At 56.2% G+C, this 21,320-nt stretch overlaps 1 protein-coding gene across 1 annotated transcript; it reads right to left on the bottom strand.

The window, feature by feature from the left end:
- Positions 1-94: 94 nt before the first annotated feature.
- On the bottom strand, positions 95-2,610 carry LOC136570446 (serine/threonine-protein kinase pim-1-like). Its single transcript, XM_066570916.1, is given in 7 exon segments — positions 95-645; positions 912-1,088; positions 1,316-1,643; positions 1,646-1,684; positions 1,928-1,953; positions 1,956-1,977; positions 2,071-2,610. Coding segments are annotated over 7 exon segments (1,683 nt in total).
- Positions 2,611-21,320: the final 18,710 nt, after the last annotated feature.

Raw genomic sequence — 21,320 nt, 5'->3', positions numbered from 1 at the left:
GCTGCTGGGCAGGGAACCTCCGGCACGTGGCCAGGCCGAGCCCTGCCGTGCCTGGAAGCACCAGCATCCCCCCGCCCCTGCGCCGGCTGGGGACTCATCTTGATTTCATCGGAGTGCAGAGCGTGTCCTTCATGCAGGGGCGGCAGCCAAAACCAATTGGCTCTGCCCCGCCAGTGGCCAGGTCCAGGATGGTGTTCCCAGCTCCATGTCGTGCTCCAGAAGAACACGCCAGCTGTGCCTCGGCTTGCGGGGACATCACGATGCCATTGAGCTGCAGGGGGATGTTTCCTCTGTCCCAATCCATGTCACCTTCACTGAACTGCCACCACTTCTCCAATAGGACGGGCAGTACGGAGCCGCTCCCTCCACAGCTCGTGGGGACCAGCGGAAGCAGCATCTCCTCGGCTGCGCTCTCTCCTCCGCGCCGCGGCCGCAGGGAAACGCTCCGGGGTTTTCTTCCAGTGCCACGAGACGCGTGCCGCTGCTGCTTGCTGGGCTCCTGGATTCTACTGTGCTCAGGATGCATCTCTGCTGTCTCCTGGGCCAGGCAGGGCTCCTGCAGCCAAGAATGCTCAAAAAGGTCCTCCAAGCATGGCCTGTGTGTGGGGTCCATGGATAAACACCACCTGATGAGGTGCTGGCACTCTGCAGAGAGAAACCAGAAGGCTCCTGTCCGTGCTCTCCCACATTCCACAGTGCCCAGGCAACACCAGGAGTGCTCAGAGCTGCACCCAAAAGCTTCCTATTGATCCTCTCTTGCGGAGGACACCAGCACAGAGGCACAGGTGCCACCTCCTCCAGCTAAGCCCAGGAGATCCACCTCGTCACCAGGTGCAAGGGCAGGATGCTTATGTGTCAGGTGCCCCTCCCAACCCCGTTCTTCCCCTCGTGCCTTGAAGGCGCATCCCCACCTTGAGACACCCGGGGCGGGAAGACGAGCTGGCCCTGGACGATGTCCTTGTTGGTGCGGAAAGGAAGGTGCCCGCAGACCAGCTCATAGAGCAGGATGCCCAGGGACCAGATAGTGGCTGGCTGGCCATGGTAGCAGCCAAAGAGGATCCACTCTGGTGGGCTGTACTCCGGCGTTCCTATGGGACACGGGCGCAGCTCATCAGGCCCATGCTGCTCCCTCCTGCCTTCCTTCCCTCCCTCCCAGCCAGCTCCCGTTCCACAACAGCCAGCCCCTGCCCTGCCAAAAAGCAACTTGGCTGCAGCTGGCTGAAGAAGGATTCCCCCTCCTTCCTTCCCCCCTCTTCCCCCTCTGCCAGCAAAGCGGGGAACTCAGCTGCCCGGCTGGGCCCTGGCTTGGGCTCACCTGACATCCGGGTGTAGAACGTGTCCTGGAGGATCATGCCGCAGCCGAAGTTGATGAGCTTCGCCTTGCCCGTGGCCAGGTCGACGAGGACATTCTTGGCCTTGATGTCGCGGTGCAGGACGCCGCGGCCGCTGCAGTGCTGCACGGCCTCCAGCACCTGGCGGAACAGCCCCCGCGCCACGGGCTCCGTCAGGAACCGCCGCTCGTGCAGGAAGTACCAGGGGTCCTCACTGCGCTGCGGACGCTCCATGACCAGGGCGAAGCCCTCGGGCACGTCGAACCAGTCCAGGAGCCGCACGACGCCGTGGAGCCAGGCCACGACACCATCCACAGCAGCGCCAGCTCCAGGGGCACAAGGGCGCCGTTGCGCTGCGGGGGGACCGCGATGCCGTCAGCGGGGCCGATGCTGCGCCGTGCCTCAGGCAGCCCCTGCCCGGCCCCGCCGCGGCTCGCCATGGCCCGGCCCAGGGCGCTGCGCGGCCCCCGCTCACTCCACGCTCGCTGCCCTCGCAGCGTTCCGGCTGCCACCCTGCCAGGCCTCGCCTCAGCCCCGCCCGGCCCGCCCCGCCGGCTCCTCCCCGCCGGCTCCTCCCGCTGGCCCCGCTCACTCACCAGCCGCGCCCACTCCGAGATGCGCTCCGGGACACTCGCTTGATGGCCACCTGCGAGCCAAGGTGAGCAGTGGGCTGAGCTCGTTGCCCACCGCCCGCTGCCCGCCGCCTGCCGCTCCCCTGCGAGCCGGCCCCGTCTCTTACCGGGGCGCCGTCGGCGAGCCGGGTCCTGGAGTAAACGCTGCCACAGCCGCCACTGCCCAGCAGCGGGCCCTGCCGGTAGAGCTGCTCCAGGGGAGGCTTCTCCGCCCGTGCGGGGGGCACCGCGCTGCTGCTCTTCTGCCCGGGGCACGCGCCCGCCCGGCGCGCTGCTGCTTGCTGAGCCGCCCCGGGCTGCGGCGGCTCGGGGCCGGCGGCCGAGCTGGCGAGCAGCGGAGCTCGGAGCGGGGAAGCTGCTGGCCACGCTCTCGGCCATGGGGCGGGAGCTGGGCGGCAGCGGAGCGGCTGCGGGCGGAACCGCGGCAGGGGCTTCGTTCGGGGCCGGGGCCTCGGCCGGGGCTGGGCCAGAGCCCGCGCCAGGCCGAGCCAAAAGACCGCGATGCTCCGCCAGCACCAGAGCAAGCGGCTCTTCCTGCGGCGCCACAGCCGGTACGGAGAGAGCCCGGCCCAGGCGGAACCACGGCGGGCCGGGCAGGGGCGGGGACGGGGCGGCCCTGCCAAGGGGCACCTTGCGGGACGCGGCATCAGCCGGGCTGGGAGAGGCGGAACATGGACGGCACAGCCCGGGATGGGACGGGACGGGAATACAGTGAGTGGGAGGGAGAAGGGGATGCGGAGCAAGGGAAAAGTCGAGCTGAAAACCGATCAAGAGAAGTGCTGCTGCTGCTGCTGCTGCTGCTGCTGCTGCTGCTGCGTCTGCTGCTGCTGCTGCTGCTGCTGCGGAGCCGCTGGAGCTCGTGGCCGTTCCTCCGTTGCCCCGCGAACCCAACGGAGGAGCCGCCGTGCGCCCCAAGGAACGAAAGAGAGAAACAAACAAATCACACCCCAAAGTCATTCCTATTAGAGAAGTAACCAAAGAAAACAGTGTAGCAATAAAGAAGAGTGTTGGCTTGTGGCTTCTTTCTTCTTTGCGTGAGACAAAACATTTCATGGGTGTGATAACCAAGTTCACTGGATTTAAGGATCATACAATTATTATTTTTTTATTATTATTATTATGCAAGCAAGAATAAGCAAAGTCCAGCGCTGGGCAGCCGGGAGTCTCCGCTCCTCTAGGCTCGCACCGTTCCTATCCCCAAGGTTTGCCTTTTATTGCCTTCTTCTCCCGGGTTCAGGGATGATGTGGTCTGTCTTTTGCGCTTCCCCGTTCAGTTGCTAGGGGGTGTTTTTCTGCCTTCTGGTGGTCGTGGGATGAAGGCTCCAAGTCCTCCTCTTTTAACCGCTGAGTGAACTTTTCCTTATAAGGCATACCTATACAGTGGAATTTTCAGAACACTATACGATTCCTGCAAGCCTAAGCAATTCTTGTGAGTTTAAGGATTGTTGTTACAGCCTTCCTCTGTGACCTCTGGGTGAACTTTTCCTTATAAGGTATATCTTTACCATGGAATTCCCAAAGCACTATATGATTCCTGCAAGCCAAGCAACCATGTGTGGCTGCACATTTAAGAATCAAGCGGTTTTAGCTATTTAGTTATTGCTTTTATATTGTATAATTATTTAGCTATTGATTTAATTAATGAACAAACGTACTGCTCCTTATTACATTCAATTTGTGTTGAATTGGGGCTGGGTTGGGAATTGTTATTTTGGGGAGAGTTGATGGGTGTTTGTTGTGGGTCCTGGGGAGGGGAAGTCCAGGGTTTGGTGGGGGTGATAGTTGAAGGGAGGCGGGAGGTGATTGGACAGGGGACTTGAGCAATCATTCGACACCCTGAGAAAATGATTGGTCCAGAATGAATATCGATAAGGATCAACGAGAACACCGGAAAACGACCAATCAACATGCGGATCCAAACCCCACCAATCCTGGACCCGAGAGGGGTTATAAAATGAGGGTTTGGTTGGGTTGGGGTTCCTCTCCTTCTGAGGGATGTACTATATGGGGGGGAACCCAGTGTGTTTGGGACATGTTGTTATCTTTGGGTTGTTGCGTGGGAGTTTGGGCTTATCTCAAACTCCCTGTCCTCTGTAGTTTGTTTTGATAAACGAGAGCCTATTTCCTTCTCAAAATCAGGCCTCATTTGAATTCACAACAGCATGGTTTTTCACCAGCACTGAGTGGGTTCTTCCTTGTCATGGTTGGGCCTTGCCAGGGTTTCCACAGCCCTCTTCAAGCACCAGTGGCTTCTTTCCCAACCCCAAGTCTGTACACAAGTCCCAGGTGCTGGCGAGAGGGCAGTGGTCACCCCGTGTGCCACTGGGGCAGCCCCCACATGCCCAGGGATGCTGGGGCCAGGCTCTGGGAGCAGCAGCATCCCCCTGCTGAACTCCATCTCTATTCCATAGGAACACGGTCATACAGCCCCCCAGAATGGACCCACTTTGGCTGGTACTATGGCAAGCCAGCTACCATCTGGTCCCTGGGCATCCTGCTGCACCAGATGGTCTGCGGGGAGCACCCTTTCAGGAGGGGCCAGAACATCAGCTGGGACCATCAGCTCTCGCTGCCACAAGGGCTCTCTCAAGGTGGATCCTCATCTCTGGCCACGGGGGGAATCCCAGTGCTGGGAGACAGCAGCGGGCTCGTGGCCATCCCGCTCTGGCAGCTGCTGAGGAGGTGGCACATGTCCTGCTCTCCTGCTCTCCTCCAAAACAGGGAATTGATGGGAAAGTTTAGGCCCAGCTCTGAGCACATCCAGCAAGGCTGGGCATGGGAATACTGGGGCAAAGCCAACAGGAGCCTTCTCCAACTGCCCGGTGGTTTCTGGTTTCTGTGCCCAGAGTGCCAAGATCTGATCAGGCGGTGTTTATCCACGCTGGACGTGGAAAGGCCCTCATTGCAAGAGCTGCTCTGTCATCCTGGGATGCAGGATATTCATCTGCCCTAGAAGAAGGGAGAGAGCCACATGCACACTTTGATGCAGGGCCCTGGTGAGTTACAGCCCCACACATGCCTTGGCAATCAGAAGCAAAGGAACCCAGACTTTTTGTGCTGCCCGTGTCACTGCCCAGGGCCGCTCTGTCACCAGCACAAAAGCTTCCACAGAACCATCAAAGGCCAAGGGGTTTCTGGCCATTTTCCCTGCAACACTGCACGCCTGGGCAGCTCTCCGAGCCCAGGCACCCTTGTCCCCCTTTTCCCCTAAGCCCTGCAGAGCCTGGGTAGCAGAAGAAAGCTCCTGGGAGTCTGTGTATTATAACAAACTCTATATTGATATACTAAAGAACAACCAGAAAGAAGAAAAGAACAATCTGAAAGAAATGGAAAATTCCCCCTGGCTCAGGTGGTCCCAGCAGATAGAGCCTCTGGCATCAGCTCTCTGCAGAGCTGCAGCAGCGCAGCCAGCCGAGCACCGAGAGACGAGGCCGAGTCATCCATGCCCTGCGGAGCTGATCTTGCAGCCTCTGGAAGACGGAATATGGCTCACTCTGCAGTGCCTGGAGGACATGCAATGTTGCAAGTGCCACGTCTGACACGGCACTGCTGGTGTCCTCTGTCAGGTGTTGAAGGGCTGAAAGAGAGAGGGACAGAGCCATGGTCAGATGCCGCATCTGCGGGGAGCCGAGGAGAGCGCCCTGGCACGGCCATGGCAGCTGGCTCTAGCCATGGCCAGGAGGGAGCAGGGACCAAGGGGACCAGCCCGAAGCTGCTGGCCATGAATCCCCCGAGTGGCCCTGAAATCTGTGTGTGCTCTGCCCACGCCAGCCCTGGTGCGCACAGGGAGCAGAGCCCTCGGCAGCCGGGGCAGGGCTTGCAGCTCCCCCGGCAGCCCCCGCTGGCCTCACTCACCGTTGTAGATGAGCCGGAGCTCTTCCTTCTTCCCCCTCAGGTGCCGCGCGGCCATCCCTGTGAACACAGAGCCTGTGAGGGCGCCAGCGGCACAGCTCCCTGCCAGCGGCGCTGCCGGCGCTGTGGCCACACGGGCTGCTGGCCCGGCAGGGCTCAGCCCGGCCCTTGGCGCACGCTGCCGCCCCAGGGCACGGCTGCCAGAGGGCGGCAGCAGCAATGCCCAGGCCAGGCGGGGCTCCACGGCGCCGGGCCCAGCTGGCGCTGCTGGGGCAGCAGGCGGGGCTGGGGCCGAGCTGCGGCGGGCGGGGCCTGGGAGGGAGCCCGGGCTCGTGGCTCACCCGTGAACCTGATGGCCGCCGCTCGCAGGGACTCCTGTGGGCTCTGCAGGTAGGGCAGGGCTTGGCGCAGGTGCTCGGCCGCTCTGCTTCTGTCCTCTGTCAGCTGGAGAGAGCGGCAGGAGGGAAGGCTTGGCGCAGGCTCAGCCCCTGGGCGGGGCGCTGCCTACGCCCGGCCCCGGCTTCCCCTGGGCGCACAGCCCTGAGGCGCAGCCAGCAGCCGCTGGCCAAGGGCTCCCGAGGGGAGGGGGCAGAGGGGGCCGGCTGCTGCCCGGGGAGCCGTGGTGCCGGCCCGCCCTGCAGCCCCGCCGGGCCGGGGCTCCATCGGCCCCCTGCTCGGGCCCTTGGGAGCCTGGAGAAGAGCCTGCAAGGCCTCTGGCTGCAGCAGCGGGCAGGGGCACAGCTGCCAGCCCCACACTCTGTGCACCTCCCTCAGGGGGCTTCTCTGGGCTGAGGCTGGGGCTTCCAGGCCGTCCTTACCAGGCACTCGCTGAACTTCCACAGATTCTGGCTCTTCACCAGTCTTTCAAGATCCTTCCTCTTCAGGAACTCGGCCACACAAAGCAGCGATTCCTGAGAAGCCTGGAGAGCAGCAGAGACGCGGAGATGGCCCCACAGCCCAGGGCGCAGGACCCGCGTCCCTGTGCCAAGGCCTGCAGGAGGCTGCAGCCCGGCAGGTGCCAGGCCAGGAGGCAGCCGAGCCCCCTGCCAGGGGGACAGCAGCAGCCCACGAGTCCTCACCTGTGCCACAAGCCGATTGTCATCATGGCAGTGGAAGAAGAGGGGCAGCAGGCTCTGGCGCAGGGGTGTCTTCAGGGCCTTTTTTTCATTTTCCCTTTCTGGAAGAGTCACCAATGTTCAGAAGAGCAGGATGGAGAGCAGCTGCACCTGGCTATTGTTCTGTATGGAAGCAAGAAAAAAAGACCTCAGCATTGCGGCTGCACGGGGCTCAGCTTGGCGCAGGCCTGCAAATGCACAGGACACAGTGTGCGGGCAGCAGCCAGTGGCCGTGGCTGGGGGCAGTGAGCCTTACGTGGTCAAAGAGTGGCAGGAGCGCCTCAAGCAGCTGCAGTGTGATGGGGCCGGGCATCAGCGTGTCCTTGTCCAAGATAATAAAGCTCAGTAGCATGACTGTCATGCTAACTATCTCTCCATCTGCGTCCCACAGGAACTGCACAAGACTTTCAGTCAGGCTCCACATTTTTTTGGTCTGTGTGGAAGACAAGTTTGTGAAATGCCATCCTGCTGCCGCAGGGCCCAGAGGCCAAAGGCCTGTCCCGAAGCACGCGGGCAGCTGAACTGGGAGGCAGGAGAGCTGGGAGCAGCTGCCCCAGCGCCCAAAGCCCTGCCAAGCCGAAGTGACTGCATTCCCCAGCTCAGCCTCAGCTGCTGCCCCCTTCTCACCATGAAGGGCTCCTCAATGAGCTCGAGAAGGGCCCTGAGCGCCAGGCGACGCCTCTCTCTGCACTCGCTCTGCAGCTGCCTTGACAAGATTTGCAGGACTCTGTTAGCACCACGTTGACTCAAGTCCAGGAACTGGAGGACCTGAAAGGCACAGGGCAGTGACAGGGGAGCCGGCCGGCAGCAGCCCAGAACCGCACAGGGCTGGGCCCGGGCAGCAGCACAGGGTGCGGGCACCGTCCCAGGCGGCTGCGGCTCCCAGAGGGCAGAGAGCTGGCAGGCAGCTCAGCCAGGCAGCGCTGGCCATCAGGCTCACCTCCACAAGGAAGGCCAGGGCGGGCAGCTCCCAGCGTGGCTCCTGTGTGCTGAGCAGCCGCAGCAGGTAGCGAGCGATGCGGGAGCACAAGGGGATGGAGACACAGCACATCTCCCTGGCAGGAGAAAAAGGAGCCAAGCCTGTGGGCCAGGGGGACAAAGCTCTGCCAGGACTGACAGCCAGAGCTCTGCTCTTTCCCCAGCATCCTGCAAGGAGCCCTGGGCTATTTGGGAGGCAGCTCCTGCTGGGCAGCCTCCTCTGCGTTTTCCTGCTGGGCAGCCTCCTCCTCGAGCCTTTTCCACTCTGCTTGGCCATCCCTCGGTGACAAGGCCCTCTGGCCCATGACTCGGGGACTTTGTGGAGCTCCCTGGGCCCGGAGCACAAATGTCAGAGGCTGTGGGGAGAAGGGGCTCTCACCTGGCCAGCAGAGCCACGGCATAGTGGTGGGTGTCAGCACACAACAGCGTGTCCCAGCCATGTTTGCGTTCAATTGCCACCACCACACCCTCGTGCTGCATGCGGCAGAGCAGGGACTTCAGGGTCCGCACTGCAAACCTGCGTGCACAGCAAAGGCCAGGTGACGCTGGGAGTGCTGGCTCCTGGCCAGGGACATGGCAGGGACAGGAGGAGTGGGATGGAGCACCTGTTGGGGCTGGTGGCAAGGCCGTATTCCTCCTGGCATCCCTTCCACAAGGCATCGACCTCCTCTGGCATATCCAGAGTGCTGAGGAACACTTGGAATAGCAGATGCACAAAGAGGCGGGGGAAATAGACCGTCACCATATGTGGGACACAGGGCACCTGCAGGATCTTCCACATCACCACGGTTGCCTGCAAAGGACAAAGCGCCCCGAGACAGCGCTCAGTGCCCAGGTGTCCGTGTGGCAGGGCCTGAGCTTGGCAGGGAGATGCCCGGAGAGACCTTGGCAGGGGGAGCACGGGGCCTGCTGGGCCTGGAGCTGCCCCTGGGCCAGGTTTCAGCCCAGCGCCTGCAGCAGGGAGATGCAGTGGGGGAACAGGGATGGAGAGCTGCTGGAGAGGCGGCCTTGGGGCCAGCAAAGGCCACTTAGAGAAACTTACAGCCAGGACAAAGACACCCGTTTTGTCTCCGTCGGAGGTGCACGTGCTGTGCTTGGGCCAGCTGCCCAGCACATGCAGGAGGATCAGCAGCGTTGCCTCTGCAGTCCTGGGTGAGCACATGATGCTCTTCCACATGGTGAAAGCAGCTCTGTGGGGTTAGAGCTCTGTCTCAGGGGGGTCTCAGACACAGCACGGGGGCCTGGGCAGCAGTGGGGACCTGAGCTGGCTGCCAGCTCTGCCTCTGCCCACTGCCACTGGCCAGCAGCACCCAGGCAGCCCAGGCCTGTGGGGACAGGCCCCTGAGGGGCAGCGAGGGAGCATGGCAGCAGGCTCGAGGCCTGACGTGCCAGGGCTGGCAAAGGGAGCAGCCAGAGGGCCCTGGAACTCTCTGTTGCTCGGACACCTGGGCCAGGCTGTACAGGCTGATGGGCTGGGGAGCCCTGAGCGCTCTGGGCAGGTGGGCACCATACCTGTCACAGGACGGGGCCACACGCAGGAGCATCACAACTGCGTCAGCGGGCTGTGCTTCCGTCAGATCCAGCAGGCTCCTGTTCAGCCTGTGCTCAGCAAACTGATTGGCCAGGAGCCACTGGTGGATGTACCTGACCAGGGCGGGCACCTGGACAAGGCACGGGGACACTTGGAAAGCGGCCAGAGGGAGGAATGTGCCCAGCTTCTCCAGACAAGTGCTTCCCTTGCCACCACGCTGCCATGGCCTCCAAGAGTTCCAGTGACCAGCAGGCATGGCTTGGGAGAGCAAGCAATTCCTGGGAGGATCAAAGCCTGGCCACAGGCTGCTTACTTGCTTTGGGTTGGAAAAGCCCTCCTCTACCAGCATATCCAGCAGAGCAGCACTGGTCTTAGTTTTGAAGATGTGCGAATAGGCTCTGAGCCCACTGTCCATGGTGCTGGTCTCTTCCTCCCTAATTCTCCTCATGAATTTGCAAACCAGCTGTAGGAGAAGGGCAAGAAGCCCTTTGATGTTACAGGGAATGCTCCGAGAAGCCCTTTGATGTTACAGGGAATGCTCCAATGTTACAGGGATGTTACAGGGAATGCTCGAAGCGCGGTGCCAGCAAGCCCAGCCCAGGTGAGGATGGCTGCAGGTACCTGCGCTGTTCTGCGGAAGAGGCCACGGGCGGGCTCCTGCTCTTGTGTGCGCTCCAGGGCTGCACCTGGCAAAGAAAGAGCGAGCACAGCCAGAACTGAGGGGCTGCGGGAGAGGCCGGAGAACACAGCCCAACCCTGCGCTCCCCAGGCAGGGAGAGCCCCGGGATGCCCCAGGGGATGGAGCACGGCCCCTGCGGGGTGTCTGCCCGGCCCCTCTTCTGTCCTGTCCATGGGCATGGCCCAGGGGACGGGATGGGATGGGATGGGATGGGATGCAAAGGTGCCAAGCTGGCTGCAGGCACCCACCCTGTGGCCCAGCTCTGGCACTCACCCTCCTGTGGCAGCCCGAGTGTCACCTCCTCTTTGGTTTCCTGTGTTGGAGCAGGTCCACGGCCTTCTTCCTCCTCCTCCACCCTGAGCAGCTTGGGCACTCTTGGGTCTCTCTGCTCCATGTCTTCTTCATCCCTATTCCATTCTGTCCATGGGAACATCCCCAGGAGATGGGATGGGTTGGGATGCAATGCGATTGCATGGGATGGGATGGGATGGGATGGGATGGGATGGGATGGGATGGGATGGGATGGGATGGGATGGGATGGGATGCAAAGGTGCCAAGCTGGCTGCAGGCACCAAGCCTGTGGCCCAGCTCTGGCCCTCACCCTCCTGCGGCAGCTCAAACGGCACCACCTCTTTGGTTTCCCATGCTGGGGCAGCTGCAGGGCCTTCTTCCTCCTCTTCCCCCCAGGCCACCTTGGGCGCTCTCAGGGGTCTCTGCTCCATGTTAGTGGCTGGATTTGTGGCTACTTGCAGGAGAGATGCCTGGGAAAAGCTCTGAGTCAGCACGTCCTGCAGTTGTGCCTGGAAGGCACCTTCAAGACAGAAGCCTGGGGAAGGCTACAGGACAGCAAGTCCTGCACTCTGGTCTCCAGGGCTCCTGCCACAAGGACAGGAGATTCCTGTCAAGGATTGTGGTCGGGCCTCGAGGGCACTGGTGGCAGGGATGGGAGATGCCTCTGGGGCACCAAGTGCCACGCTCTGCCCTCGAGAGCAGCTGCAGAAGAGAAGCCTCGGCAAGGCCACGGGTCACCAAGTCCCGTGGTCTGGCCTCGAGCTCAGCTGCAGGAATAACGCCTGGGAAAGGCTGCGGGTCAGACAGGAACGAGAGCGTTGTGCGGGGGCTCCTCACGGCACCGCTCTGTCCCGTTCTGCCCCATTGCCTGTTCCCAGCAGCCGGGCAAGCTTCTTTTTCCCACGTGTCACAAAGGGCCCTTGGACACCCGTTCCATGGCATGGTGACCGTGCTGCACCGTGTCACAAAGGACCCCTGCACACACTGCCCCCTGCCTTGGGGCCGCCCCCAGCCCAGCCAAAGGGGCTCAGGTTGGAAGAAATCACTAACACCAAGTGTCTAAGACAGCCCAATAGGGTCTTTAGGAACAGCTCAAACCATCAGCAAACACTGCCCTGCTCTGCAGGCTCAGGGCAGCAGAAGGAGCCCCAGGGCTGCTGATGCAGCCCCGCTGGGAAGGGCACAGGACCTTCCACAGAAGCTGGCACGGCCTCCTTGGGACACGTCCCAGCTGGTGGCCATCCTAAACCCACGGGTGTGACACGGACAGGGAACGTGTGGGCCAGGGCATGAATGCTGCTCTGAGCCCTGGGGCCCGGGCAGCGCTGACATCAGCAGCTGTGGCAGAGTCCCTGCCCAAGCAGAGCTGCCACCCCCCGAGCCCTGGCAGCGCTGGTGCCCATCTCCTGCCCCAGAGACCTGTGCCCCCGGGGGGCTTCTGTGCCACAGGGAGCCAAAGCCCACGTGCATTGGGGGCTGTGCTCCTTCCTGCAGGGGCTGTTGGCAGCAGCACCTGGAGCAACTGCTGGCAGCACTTGGTCTCTTACTCCATGCTGAAATTATTTTCTCATTGAAGTCATTTCCTTCAGCACAGAAACACCTTAGTGGCAAAGGCACAGAAGAACCTGGCATTTAAGAATCCTCAGTTCAGGAAATCTTTACTTCCCATTGCTCAACTCAAGTAGTTCTAAAAAGTTGCAAACTTCCGAAATTCATTGGGATGGCCTGAGAAGGTGAAGAGTTGGAATTTTGCTTCCCTTCTCAAAGCAGCAACTCATTTGCCTTAACATCATCCACTGAGAGTCACTTTACAGAACATAACACTACACAGAGGCAAACAAAAGGCCATTCTTTGGTTTGCAAACAGTTTCCTATGAAGGGATGATAATATCCTAATTCTCTTAAGGAATAAAAGCTCTCAAGAAATTCAAGTCCACTCAGTGTTACAAAAGTAGCCCAAGGAAATGAGTACATGGCAAAAGGGCTAATCCTCCCCCTGGTACAGATATCTAAGTGGCCAGTAAAGTACAGCTCTCCCCTCTTGGTCCCTGCAGGAGAATCAGGACCATGAAGAATAAAAGTCACAGATATTCTTTCTGCCCTCTGTAACCAAAGCTGTGCCAAAGCACAGATGCTGCCTTCAGACTGACTCAAATTCCAGCCTAGACCTCTCACCTTCCAGACAACGCCTCCCCCAACACCCACCAACACCAACCCCCCAAACTCCCACACAGAAGCCCTCAACACCCCACCAGGACCCCCAGCTGTCCCTGTCCCTCCGCAGAGCTTTCCCAGCCTCCAGCAGACGCCCTGGCTCCCTGCACGTGCCGTGGGCTGGCACTCAGGAGGATCTGCTCCAAGGCCTTCCCCGGTGGCAGCTCAGGCTGCCAGGCCTGTGGTTCCTGGATCACCCTTCCCACCGAGCCTTCCTGGGCACGGCTGTTCCATGGGCACCTCTGCGCTCAGCTCGCACTGCTCCACTCAGCCAGGGCTGCTGGGAAAGGATCCAGAGCAGCCTGGCCAGCTCTTTCTCCAGCTCCCTCTTTACTCTCCGGGGAGGCAGAACATCCCACAGCAAAGCAACTGGTGCCACAAGGAGCAGGGGGCCTCAGGCACCTTTGGCAATGGAACAAGGCCTTGGTTTGACATAAGTAAGCACAAGCAATTCACATTAGTAAACAAGTGCTTACCACAGACAGACATAAGTCCTTAGCACCAGCTAGCATAAGAAAAACCTGGCAGGCCTAACTTGACATGAGAGTGACTTGACAAAAGCTTTAGACATAGTCTGCCAGAAGAACTAAGGGCAAGTGGGGAATCAGCCCAGTGCAGGGAAGCCATGAGGAAGACTTTGTGCTGCTTTAGGGCATCGAGAGCGCTCCTGGCCAGTGCCTGGACATCAGCTTTAAGTCTAGGAATCTGACACAATGTACTTCTAACCACCTGCCTATCGAATCATCTCAGCAGTGTAAAAATGGATGGTATTTTTGATACAATTCCTACATCAACCCATTGAAATTTATACGTGGCAGAGAAACATTTTAGTGGGGTGCAGACCCCTGTCCTCCTGCCAAGTCAATAAAAGGGCTTTTGGCAGACAATGCATTTGTCTGCCGATTTCTTTGAATGAGGGAGAGCCCTCAGGACTGCTATATCCCGAGGGAACACCCTTGGCCTTGACCTGTAGGCACCTGCACAAGCTTAAAATCAGCTGCCTCAGCTTCCAGGACCTCTCTTGGCCAGCATCCTGACGTGGGTGCAGGGCTGCTGCGAGGCACTGCTGGGACCCAGCAGGACAGGACCGGCTGTCTCGTGTCCACGTAGCACCCCTGACACAGCCAGGGCCATCCCAAAATCAGACAAATGCTCACGTGTCAGCAGAGGGGAGCAAGGAGCACTGGGCTCCTCTCAGGTATCTCAGCTGGGCTCGCTCCACAACATGCCCCCATTTTGAGGCCTGCTGGTGCCCAGCTGCCAGAAATGCCCACCTTGCTCTCTCCAAGATGCACAGGGAGAGCCAATGAGCAGGATGCCTTGGGAGGCAAACCTTCCAAGCCTTTTCTGAGGCCAGGGACACACCAAGATCAGCCAAGGCTCTCCACGCTGCCTGGCCCACACAGCCCAGCTCTGTGCCAGCCCTGGGCCACAGCAGCTTCCACCAAGCAGGAGGCAAATGCACATTGCCAAGAGTTGAAACACAGCAGACAGGGAAGATGTGAAAAGTGTGTGTGCAAAGGCCTTTTAATTCACAGCTCTCAAAGAGAGCTTTGGGGCTCATGGCTGGACAGAGATGCTCCTGCTCACACCTCTGTCCAAAGGGGGGAACACACCCTGCTGCAGGTGCTTGGGTTGGTCTCTGCAGGTCCAGGCGGATGCCAAACCTGCTCTTCACAGCCTTCTCCCTTGCCCTGCCCCTCTGCCAAGTGCAAGGGGCCTCAAGGACTGAAAGGAGCACAGAGAGCCAAAGGGGGACACTTGCACCTACCTCACTGGGAGCTCCCTGGGAAGCACTTTCCTTGAGAAGCAAGCCCCTTTCCTCCAAAGGCATTTCCCCAAATGTGTAGCTTTCCTGGGGAACACCAACACACTCTTTAGAAAAGCTGGCAGGGCTGAATTACTCCAGGTCCTTTCAGGACAGGCACTCCAGCTCTAGCTCGTATTCCCCCAAGTGAGTGTCCAGGGGGAGGTTCAGAGGTGCAGCCCCAGGCCCTCTACAAACACAAGCTGCCCGCTGCCTCTTCACCTGCCTCAGCTCCTGCCTGCGCTCACAGCAGCAAAACCAGGCTGTTCCCAGCCAGAGCCCAGAGCCCTGTCCCTGCAGGACGCTCTTGCCAGCACCTTCCAGGACTCTGCTGTGCACACAGCGCTTTTCATGCCCGCTCTCAACAGGCTTTGGAACGCAGAGCACAACCTGGCTGGCTCTGCCACCAGCACACCCCAAACACAGGCGGAGGAAGGAGCAGCAGGGGCTGTTTTGCAGCCATGCCCAAGAGAAACTGGAAGGGTGCCCTCCCTCTGGTCTCACTTGGTTGGCTTTCTGACTGGCTCTGAGCCTGTGGCTGCCATTCCTTGGTTGTGGGGACCAGAACCACACCCGGGATCCCAGCACTGCCTGACAGCGCTCCAGACACTGGCACGGTCGCGAGTCCGAGTCTCGGGCACCATGCTGCTGCTTCATTTGCTCTTAGGCACACCCAAAGCTCTCTGTTAAGCCCAGATGGTCTCTGGTTCTGCCCTCTTCCTGATCCAGGGCAGGGATGGAGCACTGCTGTGCTTTCAGGAAGCTGTTCCTGAAACCTTCCAGCATTCCAAGCTCCTTTGCCCTCCATGGATGCTCGCCATGGAATCCCTCACAGCTGGGTTCAGAGCATCCTCGGGTTGGCTCTTCCAAAGTCCAGGGGCTCCAGGGTGCTCAGCAACATCTCTAACTCCACAGTGTTGTGGAACTGGACCTTCAGCACAGGGACCTTTCCAGCCTCATCTGCCCTCGTTCCTCTGTGTCTGTGCACAAAACACGGCATGGAGGAGAACGGCAGGAGGGGCCTGATTGTCCCTGGGCCCCGGATTTGCATCGCTCCAGCTCCACAGAGATGCAGGTAAAGTGAAGAAGCCAAACTGTTTATTAATGCAAGGCAAAGCAAAGGGATGAGCTGGAAGGGAGAAAGGGGACGGGCAGGTGTGGAAGGGCTCTGCAGCCACGGGATGGAGGTTCTCTGGCTGGCACACCCTTGGTGGCCAAGGGCACACTCGAGAGTGGCCGCCCCCTGATCACTGCCGAGACCGTCCAGGGTGGCGGTAATCGCTACGGCGTGGGTGACACAGCAGGAGCACGGCACGAGAAATCAGAGGCAAAGGAAACAAGGAAGGATCACTGGTCTGAGTTTGCAAGGAAGGTCTATTCCCAAAAGGGGTCAGGTGCAAGTCACAAAGCAAATGGGTCCGACTAGCATTTTTAAAGAGGGGATCATGCAAGGGGTGGATGCAACTCTCACCCAATGAGGGGATCTTAGGGGAGGAACAGATCACTCAGCAACTCCAATAAGGATCATTCAGGGGAGGCAAGAAGCCTCACAAAGCAATCAACCATCGAGACATTGCTGACACAGAACATTTGAGAATACAAGGGGAGTGACTACAGAGACTGACAAGAGTAAGGGGTAGTACAACTGAGATTGACAAGGGCTTCTAAGGGAATGAGGGGAGGAGCAGGGAGACTGACACACTGATGGGCAGACAAGTGGCAGAAAACTTTGTGGTGAACAACAGGACTGAACCATTAGGGGGAACAAAATGGGGGACATGGGAGAAACCATTATAACTGACTAACATGGAAATCTATCTTTTGTATTAAAACAACTGTAAAACACCAACTACCACAGACAGGGTCTGAGGGCTGGAGAGAGGGAGCTGTCAACAGGGAGGGAGAAGGCAGGAGCTATGGGAGCTTCCCCAGGCTCAGCTGTGCCAATCATCAGCTGTGCCTGGAGCTCCAGCTGGTCTCCTCTGGTCTCCAGGTGCTCTCACCTTCCAAGGGATCTGGAGAGATCTCTGAAGCCAGGCTGTGGAACGTGCAGTTTATTGCAAAGGGCCTGGGTGCAGGGCCCTGCTGGGAGCTGCCGGACAAAGCTGGAGCAGGCCCAAGAGAAGTAAAGAGAGTGGTAAAGAGAGAGAAGGCAAGAGCGTGGTAAGAGATGAGAGAGAGAGAGAGAGAGAGAGAGAGAGAGAGGATGAGAGGGCGAGGTTCTCATTACAATACGATAAATCATCTTCTGTGCTGAATATTCTAATTCTCACTAACCAATCTAGTACAAGATACAAATCCTATAGCATTTACATACAGCCTATAAGAATCATTACCTTACCACACTGTGTTACATTTTAAACCCTAAAAACTCCTCTTTGGACCCCAAGCTAGTGGCGTCTGCTCTGACCCTTGGAGCTGTCTGCAAGCAGAGGGAATTGTTTGATCAAAAAGGGATTACCTTCAGCTGGCCATACCATTGTTTTCAAGTTGTTCAGTAACTGAGGTATCTCAAAGCTTGCTTTCATTTCAATCTCGCTTATACTTTCTATATTCTCAAAATCTTTTGCCAGGCAATCATATTTATAAGGCTTTCCTGTTTCATCTTCCCCAGCAATCCAGTTTGTTTTATGGCTTAATAATATTATAAGTAATAAATGATAAAGCCAATCAATAATCAATAAAAAAGGGGTTTTTATTTTGCAACCAAGATTTGGTCTCCAATAGCCACAATCAAAGGGACACCTTCGAGCCTGGGATCGGCACTGGGTGATCTAAACTCTATCGCTTCGGATCCCCTCTGCTCACAAATGTTGCCTCCTTCGGGTTGGTTTTATACAGATTTTTCCACCTGGGGCAGAGTTGCTCCTATTCTTCTTGTTGCTTCACATATTTACCTAGTTTCCTTTTCTCTGTGCTGGGCTGGACAAAACTGTTTCTGGGAAGTGATGAATGCTGATCTTCGAGTTATGGGAACCTGGCATTGGGATGCACACCCTTGAAGACTCTGACTATCTTGATCATAGATACTTACTGAGTATTCATCACTTGGGTGTCTCTGGACTGTCCTGGGAAAGGGCCCATCTCTGCACAGAGCCAGGTCTTTTTGTTTGCTAATTAGTTTTTTGTCTCCACTGCCATCTGTGATTTCTCAATTTGTGAAGCAATCTTTTCCCCGCCTGTGGCTTGTGGTTTTAAATCTTTAAGAATTATTTGTACAAGTACAACTTATTTCATGTATATTTTACACAGGCACGAATTATTCCATAACATATATCACAATAAGGTGAGGAATTCATGGATCTTTAACTTCCGCTGGAATGCAGGCACATGGATTCAGAGCTATCACACACTAACTGTATGGTTTTGGGGTTACTTTAATAATGGTACCCACTGTAAGGAGATTACACCAGAGGAAATTTTCTCCCAACCCTTCACCCAGCTCTTTGGGTCTGCCCCACCAGTTTTCAAAGGGCTCAGATCCACTCTAAATGCTAATGATATCAGAAAGTGGTTGGTGTTGCTGATAGGCCTGTTCTATTTAGCATTCAGAGATAAGGGAAGATTCACCTGGATAACCACCCTGACACCAACCCCAGAGACAAGGGATGCTGCAGCCCCAGAGCCTGACCCTGCCCCACAGCCCAGCTCAGAAATGAACCACCCAGACTGGGTGGGGGCTCTGGTGAAGGAGATGGGCCAGATGCTGAAGGAGCACATTTCCCCAGCTGGTGAGAAACCCTCCCCCTGCCCCAAAGAGGGAGAGTCTGATGGTGCAGCAGTGAACCCACAGATGTTCCAAAGGTCCAGGTTCCATCTGAACTGCAAGGGCAGTCACAGCCAGCAGCAGTCGCCCCTGTGGAAACAAGGAGGTCTAAGATGAAATCAGATCACCCAAGATAAGGGTAAAAATGGAGGCCCCTCACAACCCGCAGGGGAGCCAACGGTTGAGATCATCACTGAGTCCCTGATGTACAGAAGTCTCTGTAATCTGCACAAAGACATTGTACGACAGGCATGTGAGGCTTATACAACCTGGTTACTCCGGGTCTGGGACCTTATGGGTACAGGCCTGCAACTGGATGGTGGTGAGGCAAGGAATTTGGGACCCTTGACCCAGGACTCAGGAGTGAATCAGATTTTTGTAAGGGAGCTAGGGTCCCTTTGTCTCTGGGAGCAGCTTTTATTGAGTGTCAGAGAGAGGTTTGTCCCCAGGGAGAGAATGCAGGAGCAGCACCATAGAATGTGCTGGAAGATCCTCGAGGAAGGGATCCAACAGCTGAGAGAAGTGGCAGTGTTGGAGGTACTCTTTGGGAGGGATGGACAGCATGATAATGACCCTGACAAGGTCAGTGCACAGGGCAAATGCTGTGGAGTCTGGCAAATCTGGGGCCATCTCAATACACCACCCTCATTGCAATGATTAATGCCGATAACAACCGAGAGACAGTGGGCTCTGTCACCAACAAGCTTAGAAATTGTGAGAGTGTGATCAATGGCCCCATGCAGGCTCCTGTCTCTGCTGTGATCAAGGCCCTAAAGAGGAGATGAGGTGTCGCTATAGAGCACGACATGGCACAAGCACCAGGACTCAGATCAGAAGGCTGTATGAGAGAGATTTATCAAAGCAACAGGTTGCCTTTATAGCTTTACAAGATTATTATATTTACTTAACAAACACATACACTGCCCATTGGTCATGAAAAAGAAACAAAGTTCTCAATAGGTGAAAAGGAGCCGAGTCACTCTGTGAGCCAACTAAAGTCCATATCTTGTAACTTTCTCTCTTTCTTCACGTTGCCATGCTGATAGCCTTGGTACCTTCCTCCAGAGAGATATGGGGCTTTCCTTATCTTCAGGAAGCCTTCGCTGGCTTACAGCAACAGCACAAAAATGTTTTTCCTATAATTCCCCCTTTTTGTATTTGACCCACAAAACAACTGCTAAGGACTTCTGCAGGGCCCTTGCAAAAATCCAAGCAGACAGAAGATCCATTCTTCATTCACTTACAACTGACCAACTTCTACCCAACCCACAACACACACCCTCACAGTCTTAACATTCATATACAAACAAGGCACATAAAAAATAGATCTTCAAATACCATTACAGACCTTGCAATTTCCAGATGACACATTTGTAGCAGAATGACACCTTCACCTCTAGTCAAATAACTTTCACCCACACAGAGTCAGAGACCAAGTCACCTGCCTAGTCACCACTTAGGACCAAGTAGCATCCACTTAACTTTACAACTGGTTGCTGCTATCATAATGGGCAACCAACCTAGTTGCTCCAAGTTTGGAGTTCAGCTACTAATTCAACCCCTCTGCAAAGGCAACACTTCTCCCTTAGGTACATCAAATTCCCCTATTTTTGGCATTGTCGGTGCCCTGCAAAAGGAAATGGTACAAGACACATTTCTCAGTACTACCAACCTCTCTGTAAGACAATTCAAGGAAAAGAAGCAAAAGTAACACCCATTAACTTAAATTTTGTAGTTTCAGGGTAAGCCTATAGCTCCCTTTACTCTGTCTTGAATTACCATCTTTACCACACATTCCTTGAGGGTCCATGCTTCCATCCACCTAATAACCAATGCAATTGCCTACTCATTTTGCTTCCGCTGTAGAACCACCCATCCTGTCCTTTCCTGTGTGCTCCAAATAAGGTTTAACACAACGGGCAGAGACCCAACAAGAGTCATTTCCTGTTAAAACACATGCATATCCTCTTCTCCATGTTACTAATTCCACTGGGCCAGTCCACTTTCCCGTGATTAAATCTTTTACCCATACATTAATACCTTTCTGAAAGTTTGGCTGTTTTGAATTCAAAGACAAAAAATGGTAGAATATAGGAGACAATTCTAAGTCAGGTAAAGGACGTAGATAGTTTAAGACATGAACAGTTTTATCTAATCTCACTTGAGGTGACTCCCTCTGCATTCCCCCTTTTTTTTTGTACCTGTCGTTTCAACACACCATGAGCACGTTCAATAATTGCTTGGCCTGTCGAATACCAGTGGAATGATCAACACCCCAGGCATGAAAAAACACTTGCAATTTCTTTGAAACACACGCCGGGCCATTATCTGTCTTTACATGTGATGGAACGCCTAAGATGGAAAAGGCGTGGCAAAAATGACGAATAACACCCCGAGCTGGTTCACCTGCCAATGCTGAAGCAACCATGGCATGAGAAAAAGCGTCAATTTTAACATGAACATACTTTAGACTGCCAAATTCAGGCATTTTTGTAACATCTGTTTGCCATCCTTGCAAAGGGAGTAAGCCTCTGGGATTAGTGCTGTAATATTGTGAAACATGAGCCATATGACAATCAGGGCAAGAAGAAATAATTGACTTTGCTTCGCTGTGTGATAACTTAAATTGCTGCCGTGGTGCCTGAGCACCCTGATGAAAAAATTGGTGAGATAGAACAGCTTGCTGTAACACATTAGGCACCGTTTTTACTGCTGAGGCAGCCACAAGGGAATCCACATAGGCGTTACCTTCAACAAAGAATCCAGGTAGCAATGTATGGCTATGGATATGCATAATAAAATAAGAATGCTTTCGATTACAAATAACAATCCACAATTTTAACAACATAACAAATAATGGTTTCTCCTTTACATTATGCAACACAGCTTGATCCAACTGTTTCACTCAATTAGCAACATAATCAGAATCAGCAACTATATTGATAGAATTAGGAAATAAGGTAAAGGCCAAAACTATGGCACAAAGTTCAAATAATTAAAAGACTCTTGTTGAACCATTGCTTCATATTCCCAGCAGTCATTCTTCTTCCAGGCTACAGCAGTTTTTCCAGTTTTCCCTGATCTATCTGTAAAAACTGTGGCACCTTCCATTGGCCCAGAAGAG

This window comes from Molothrus aeneus, unplaced genomic scaffold (assembly GCF_037042795.1).
Source record: "Molothrus aeneus isolate 106 unplaced genomic scaffold, BPBGC_Maene_1.0 scaffold_34, whole genome shotgun sequence".
Classification (NCBI taxonomy): domain Eukaryota; kingdom Metazoa; phylum Chordata; class Aves; order Passeriformes; family Icteridae; genus Molothrus; species Molothrus aeneus.
Note: the sequence above shows the minus strand (reverse complement) of the source record. Positions and strands in the feature narration are given on the sequence as shown.